This window comes from Octodon degus, unplaced genomic scaffold (assembly GCF_000260255.1).
Source record: "Octodon degus isolate 3935 unplaced genomic scaffold, OctDeg1.0 scaffold00004, whole genome shotgun sequence".
NCBI lineage: Eukaryota > Metazoa > Chordata > Mammalia > Rodentia > Octodontidae > Octodon > Octodon degus.
In genome coordinates this window covers 8,089,195-8,097,773 of record NW_004524580.1, presented here as the reverse complement: position 1 = coordinate 8,097,773, position 8,579 = coordinate 8,089,195, and the positions used below count along the sequence as shown (strand labels likewise).

Below are 8,579 nucleotides of genomic sequence, written 5' to 3'. Positions count from 1 at the left end.
CACTTAAATTTTATTTCTATAAAGAAAACTTATTTTAAAGAAAGGCTTAGCAGGAGTAAAATGTTTGTCTAAAAGTAAATTGTTTAAGACATATTCCCATTATGTTTTATGAGAGTGGAAGGATAAATGCCAGTTCTGTTTGCTATTTCTGACTACATTGTTAAATATTTGGGTGCAAACTTGAATTTTTTTGAAGAGGAACTTTGCAACTAGCAATTTGTCATTCAATTGATGTAGGTTTTGACTGGTTTTTAAAGTTTTATAATAATTACAACAAAGTGTGAGCTTCATTGTCCATGTCAGCTTTCATTAGCCTTTTCTGACTATTGATGGGACTTCACACTGCACCCCTTAAATTAGCTTCAAATTTTCCTCTGGGTTCCAGTCACTGCTATTCAATATCAACAACAATGGCAGTCACATGCATTTACTAAGTGGTTCCAATGTGATAAGGTGATCATTGGCTTGTCTGTGTTATATTCTTTGATCTCCATAGCAGTCTTCTAGGAAGGTATTATGATTCTTGCCTACTGATAAAGAATTCAACCTAAAGAGTATGAAGTCATACAGCTACAAAATTGTATGCAGAGAAGGAATTGGAATTAGGTACAATTGAGCTCCAAAGAATATGTATATACCCACTTAAGTATAATATTTCTTTTTATGAACTCATTTGCTCATTATTATCTTCTTTTTTTGTGGCCAGCTCAGCCCACCCTGGAGGCAGGACTGGCATCACTGTGGTACCAGGGATTGAGCCGAGGTCCCTGCAACTGCCTAAGCTTGCCTAAAGAGGCACTTTAGACCACAGAGCTATCTTGCTGGCCCCACGACTATTATTATCTTCTATATTCCAGTCACTGCAGAAATACATGCTAAAACAGTAATTTTAATATTGCCTGAAAAACAGTAATTTTCTCTCTATTCTCATCAATCACAAACGTATAATTATTATGCAATTATTCAAGGTGAGTGTATACATTCAGATAGTTAGTTTCCGAGTGGTGTAGGTTCATGGGTCAGGTAATAGCAATCTATTTCTTGTTGCTTTAGACTTAAATTTTCTCAAGTTGGAACTATGCACCACTAAGTTATTTATACACCTTTTCAATATTCCCTGCAATAAATTTAGTGAAGGTAAGAGTTTTCACTTTGTTTGTTTGTTTATTGTATTTGGTACAGGGTCTCACTACAATGCTCATACTTGCAGGGATCCTCCTGTTTTCAGCCTCTCTACCACTGGGATTACAGGCATGAGCACCACACCCAATCTCAATGGCCGGCTCAGCACAACCGGGGATGGAGCTAGCACAGCATGTGGTGCTGGGGATCAAACTCTGGTCCCTGTGCCTGCCTATGGAGGTGCTTGGTCCCATAAGCTATCTTGCTGGGTCATTCACTTAATTTTCTTAATTTAAATGGATTTTTAGAAGAAGAAAGCAAGTCCCAGCATGGTGGCGCGTGCCTGGAATCCTAGTGCTGGGGAGGCTGAAAATAGGAAGATAGGATCACTACATGTCTGAGCTGCCTAGTGAGACCCTGTACCAAATACAAAAATGAAAATAAATAAATGAATAAAATAAAGGAAGAAAACAATTAGTACAGGTGATGAAAAGAATGTATACAGGCTTAGAGATTAGATTTATAGTTTGGACTTTATTCCTTCTAGAGTGTACCGATCTGAGTGGGTCATCTAAATTAGCTAATCCTACTTCCTAACTATAAATCAGAGATAACAGTTATTTTCTGGTGTATTGTACAGAGTTATTTCGAGCACTAGCTGTGAGATAATGGATATAAAATGTTTCTTAAAGTTGTAAAGTGCTACATAAAACTTTAAAGAATAGTGAGGAACTTTGAAAATTAAACTTGACCCACATTATATAGATAATAATGATGTTAGTCCCTATTTACACCCTTTAAAAGCTTCTCTAGACTTACTCATATAAGCAGGCAAGTAGGCAAATATCCAGTGGAGCAGGGTAAGTTTGTACTTATAGTTGTAATGATATATTTGCATATTCATATATGTATGCTTGCATACACATGTATTTCACTTAAAAATATTACTGTTCCATTGAATGCTAAAATTATTCATCTCAATATCTCCCAAACTATCTAGCATATACCTGTCAGTAATGTGCACATGCATATATATATATATATATATATATATATATGTTTTCACATGTATGTGTATTACGGATCCTAGATACATATTGACTAACTGGTATTAAGATCTTGAAGGTAAAGCACCCATTCTTAAGGTGTTTAGATAAGAAGAGAAACATATGTGAATTTACATATAGTACCCAGCACCTTGTGTACTTGCTCATATGTCAATAAATGAGACATGTTTGCATTAGGGAATGACAAAGACCGGCCGAAAGATATAAACTATAGAAGGACCAAAGAGGAGAGGATGAATAAACTCACTGGCTTATAAAATGATTCTGCAGTTTATTTGCACTTTACTTTTTCAGAGATTCAAAGTTCACTAGAATAGTAATCCTCCTTTAAAGTGGGTATGAATATGTTTCTGATGTCACTGCAACATATTTGCCTCAAATCCTTTGTAAGATAATTTTGGGGTTTCAGGGAAGGCCTTCCCTTTGTCACTAAAATCATATTTTCATTGAAAGCTCTTTTGAGAAAATTTCTAAACTTATCTGTACAGTTAGTAGTTGCATATGCAGTTGCAATCTCTCTTCTACTTTCTATCTCTCTTGCACTCCATCCTTCATCAAACATAAAGGCATTCCCTACACACAATTTCCAAGAATGTCCAAGAAGAATGCACAAATGCACATTAGCCTGGTTATAGACTCTGGCCTGAATGAAGTACGCCCCCTCTAGACCCCAACTGTTTTGGCCTGGAGACCTGTCTGGTAGAAAACAACTGGAACAAGGAAGAGGAGATGGTCTGAGGAGGACTGAAAGGGGCCCACAGCCTAGATCCCTCACATGTAGAGCTTACAGTCGGTAGGGCTTCACTCCTGTGAGAACCTCCTTCTCCCATCATTCTGACAGGAAGCTGTGCTCAGCCAGTAATGGGAACAACACAGTGCAGCTGTTCATGCAGGTGAAGCTTCAGTTGGATTGGAGTCCCCCATTCCAGATCACCTGCTGGTCCTCGTTTTTTACCCCCCAAATTTAGTGCCCAGAGATTATGTGTATTTGGCCTTTGTCTTTTTCTACCTGGGATATATGCTCATGAATTTTTACATGGGGATGTCATGGAACAAAATGGTAAGGTGGGGCAGGCATTGAGATGTTGGATATTTTTTTCTGCGGTGAAGATAGCCTCAATTTGAAGTGAAGTCCACTACAGTATCATGTCTGTGTTCATTCTCATTGTTCCTGGCCTTCCCTGGAAAGGATATATCCTTGAAAAGTAAAAGCATTATAGTTTATAACTGCTTTAACATGGAAACCTGTACCAGCCATATAGCTCAGCGGACTAAAGCACCTGCAAGCAGCTGCATGGGCTGGGGATTCGATTCCCAGGCCTGCCTTGCCAGCCTTGTCCCCGGGGGTGCACTGAAATGGCAATTGAGACTAGGCATGGTGGTGTGCACCTGTAATCCCAGCTCTTGGGAGGCTACAAACAGGTGGATCACTGTGAGTCCAATCTAGTAGTGAGACCCTAAACACCCTGTAGACCCTTCCCTAAAGAAAAAAAAATACAACATAGAAACCTGCCTTCGCCTAAAGTATATTCTACCTTGGCCGGCTAACCTAGCAACCCAGCTGTGGTTAGGCATATCATTACATATGCAGCACAGTACATGTAGGATTTACTCTATTACAACAACACTTGTTCACAGCAGAACATAAACCTTCAGGCTTCCCATTTAATTGCTCATACATATTACCACTTGTGGATGACTGCCTGATGACAACCTAGAGTATTTAAAGGAAATATAGGGGATTTATAAAACTCTGTTTAATGAACCTGTGTAGTTGTTATAACTACTAAAATTATGTTTTCCATTTTAATTATGTTCATATCCTGCACTGTGAGTTACCCCAATATCTGGTAGAACATTAGGAGAGCATGGGGCATGGATTAGTATTTATTTATTGGTAAATAAAAATTGATACAAATCAATAGGTCTCTGATATCACCAGTTACCTTTGTCTTACTTTATGGCATCATAAGACATTTAATCAGTAGAGCAACTATTAAATTCAATAACAATAACATTTCGGCAAAATGTTTAGAGATGAATTACACTTTCAAGGAAATCATTCAAATTTTATAAATGAATAAAATGTCATCACAATAGTAAATCCAATCAAGATGATTATTTCAGTAGATCTAAAGTTCTGGCACAGCAAAACAGGATGAAATTCAAAGGATGTGTCACCTTCTCTAAACATTCTTTTGCCCTATTAGTATTAAATTACTCCATTTTTCACTCCGTTGATAGTAGGACCCAAAGCATGATTACAGTTTTTGAGTAATTGTCAACTAGAATGGGACTTAGAATGAGTTCTCCTTCCATCCCTTCAGAGAGTCTGGTGGTGGTGGTGGGGTAATAAAACATAGGCAAGTGTGTTGGATGTTGGGGATCAAATGGAGCACCTGAGAAGAGCCTCAAAAGAACTGTAGGAAATGGCATGCCTGTGTGAAAGGATCTGTGAGTAGAAAAATGATGATGTTGGTGATGACAATAAACCTATGAAGAGCGTGGACAGTTGAGGAAATCCTCAAGTATCTGTATTTTCTGCAATGAAAATGTTTGACCTCATTATGTATTAGAATTGAAGCTATGGGTGAAAATATAAAAGGTTTAATCTTGATTTTAAACATCTGTACAGAAGAGTTAAAGATAGAATCATTTACTGTAAAATACAGTGGATGAATCAATGCCAAGAGAGGCTGACATTTAATGGTCATCAATATTTTAGAAAAGTTCTGATATAAATGTCAGATTAATTGACCAAGTGGTAGCATCAATGTGTCAGCCAAAGTTTATGAGTGTGTAAATTTTTAAGCAGCTGTGATGGTGATGATTACTGACAGAATGAAGGATCAGGAGAAAGAATGAAAAGCAAATTTATTTCATTCAATTTTCAGTCCAGTGCAGTAAACAATTGTTTTTTACCAGACAGTTCAATAAGGATATCATAATTATTTCCACAGTGATCTATTTATGGTATGTTTATTGAATACCTATAATAGAGTGTGAGTTCTCTAAGTAGTTGAGGATAGAAACCATAAGATATCATCATATCCTGAAGGACTGTAAACCTAGAAGTGAAAAACTGCCTAACAGATTTTTACACTGTTTGAGAATGAGTATGCATGTTGCTAATTTTTCACTGACCATGATATTGATAGCCTCATGCATACAAATACACTAACAGGGCAGATGAAACCATGGAGAGAACAGTACACAGAGCATGAAATTGTTTGTCTGTCACTAACTGCTGAAATGATGGCTGATAAATAGAAGCCTGTTAGATGCCTCTATCTGCCTAGCTATAAAGTAGGGCTGCACAGTTTTCTTACAGATATTAACACATTAAGATACATATAAGAATTTGTTGTTTTAAATACTTAAAAGGAAATAAAATTTCCTTATTTATAATTTATAAATATGTAAAAATAGTAACTTACAGAAACATAGCTGGCATTAATGTAATCCGATCCTGGAACACTCGCATCAGCTATCAGCTTCACCCTGTTATTATTATCTAAAAAGAAATATAAAGTAATAAATACAAATTTTTAGCATTCTACTTTCATTATAAAAAGTAATAAGAATTCATGACATAATATTCCACTTTATAGATTGCTATAACATTTAAGAAATTCCCTTTTATCTCATATTTCTATCACGCAAAGATAATCACTGTTCATATCTATCTATATATAATTTCCAGTATTCCATATAAATGTTCTTAGAAAATTAACTGCAAATGGTATGTTATACAGTCTGCATGGCAAGTTAATTTTTAAATTTGCCTTATCTTTTCATAGAAGCATGGATATCTCCTAGCTCATTATTATAAAAAGACAGGTCGTTGTTGTGTGAATATACTATACTCATTTATCCCTCTGTGATGATTTAGGTAATATCATTAGTTATTACAAATTGATGAAGAAATGTAATTGAGCCTCTCACATACTGAGCATGTCAGTAGAACCCTTGTGAGCTCTAAAGTCAAACGTCTCTTGTATTCCCTTCGGCAGCTCATACACTGACAATCACATCTCCAATGCAAAATGATTAACGTTATTAACTCATACTCTGAACAAGTGAGCAATTCTGTCTCCTTATTTTCACTATGACAAAGTGGTAAACATCCTAATTTTGTCCTAATTTATGTTGTTTCCAAAGGTACAAGCTGATGTTTCCTAGTATTTACATAATTTTCTTAAATATGAGTAAAATTGAGCTTCTTTGTTTATGTTGATAGATCATTTCAAAAGACTTTTCTGTTAACTCTATTTTCATACTTTTTATTTTCCTATTTTTAACAAACATTTTATGCTAGGGCTAGATGCAGCCTTTTGGCATTTCTCCAGAAGTTTCTTTTATTGTATCATTTGTCTTTGGTTCTTCCTTCCTTTAGACAAATTTATAATATGTAATCAAATTCTAATATTTTTTATTATGCCTTCTTGGTTGTGTCAACCATTAAAGTTGTCATATAAAGTATTTTTATTTCTACACATTTTCTATAACTTCTGAAATTTAATGAATTTCTAAGGTTTAAAGTATTTCAAACTTTCATTTAATTTATTTTTTTTAGAAATACCTTATTACATGAAACAAAAAATATCTGATTTTTCAAGAATCTGTATTTAACTTGATTCAAAAAACTTTCTTTAATATACACTATATCTCTCTATGTATTTATGTATATTTTAGGCCATTTATTGAACACAAAATTTCCAGTTATTTTTCTTTAGAATATCTTAAGATCTTATATTAGTAATCCTGTATACATTATTTTTCTTCAAGGAGAAGTATCACATATTATGCTTTCCTATTTTTACCAAGTTTATATTATAACTGGGCTGTCCAATTATAAGTTAATTAATCATGAGAGTAAAATAATATATCAATAACTAAATTATTTTGAAGATTTTTGATGCTGTTGTTCTCATGGAAGAAAAATAGGTAAACTAACAGGTATGGGTTTGAATTCCTTTTACTCTACCTTTCAAACATATGGCCTTGGGTAAACTACTTAACTTTTCTGGTCTTCAATTATATCCATAGAAACATGTAGTTAAAATATTTATTTTGTTGAATTTTGGCTACAAAAACTTAGCATGAAAGCTTATAGCAAGTGTTCAATATATATTTTTAAGTTCTTAAAACTGGCACATATATGTTAAAATTATCAAGTCATAGTGTTATGTTAGAAATTACCATTACTTATCCAATGTTTAAATTGAGATGGGGAATACTTAAACAGATTTTTGCAAGTGACTTATAGCTCACAGATAATGAGCTCTGTAATGATCTGCTTGAGTGACATTGTAGCTGGTCCTGTAACTCAAGAGGGAAAGCCATCGTGTTTCAACGTACTGGATATGCCTGTTTATAACTGGTTGAGTCAACAAGCTAAACTTTTCTTCGTGGTGTTGGAATATGAAGGTCATGGTGTTCTGTCAAATGCAGACTTGGAAATGTCTTCTGCAAGCATTTGCAGCTAATTCTAGTATCTAAAGCCCTGTAAACTAATATCTTCTAAAATGCACTGGGTATTTGAAATTCTGCTTCCTACACTAATGAGAGGAAACAAAACACTTAGCTGGCTCAGGCTACACGATGGAGTCTACTAAAAGGTATTAATTCCCTATTGGGAGAGATATGTTTTGTCAGCTTTATGGGTTCTCCAAAAGCACAAGGAGATACAATAGTTAGTCTAAGTACATCGTTTTCACTTGTGTTTGTCTGTCTGTGTGGAACAGGTATACCGTGCTTATAGAAGTAGCTATGACTTCACAGTTTGATTTCTAACCCAGCTTAGGGAAGTGAGCTTATAATTTCCTGGGAGCAGATACTCAGGGGCTGTAACTTAATCTTATTCACTCAGAAAGTTATCAGTGTTTATTTTTTCTTTTATTAGCAATATTTGCAGTATGTAATGATAGCATTCATTATGGGGAATTTGTACATATGCATCACATAACTTGTGGCTTTTTATCCTCTTGGAAGCAATCTATTGATGACTAGCCATCATCAGAATTAATATTTATTGAGTGTTTCCTGTGTTCCAGGACTGGGCACAGTGATTTACAGGATCGTTTCATCTAATTCTCACCGTAACCTCACGAAGTATAGAACAGAGAACAATATTCCAAAATGAATAAGGTAGTTAACAGTACACTGCACCCTGGGAGGTCTGATTATTTTTTGTCTCAACCTCAGTTATGAACAATTGAGGCCGTTATATTCCTCAGTCCTTTGTTTTAAGATTATTTCATTATATCAATTACCTTTAATTCATTTCCATCCTATAAGTAACACTAGAATTGTCTATTTTTACACCCAAAATGAGAATATAGATAGCAATGATTGAGATCTTAATAATAAAAGATTGAAAAGTCATTA

At 34.8% G+C, this 8,579-nt stretch overlaps 1 protein-coding gene across 1 annotated transcript in view; it reads right to left on the bottom strand.

The window, feature by feature from the left end:
- Positions 1 to 8,579, bottom strand: part of Ptprq (protein tyrosine phosphatase, receptor type Q) — a 219,508-nt gene that overhangs the window by 17,625 nt on the left and 193,304 nt on the right. Inside the window, exon 38 of the mRNA XM_023716180.1 lies at positions 5,627 to 5,703. Coding sequence (XP_023571948.1) covers positions 5,627 to 5,703 — 77 coding nt within the window. The remainder of the gene's footprint in view (positions 1 to 5,626; positions 5,704 to 8,579) is intronic.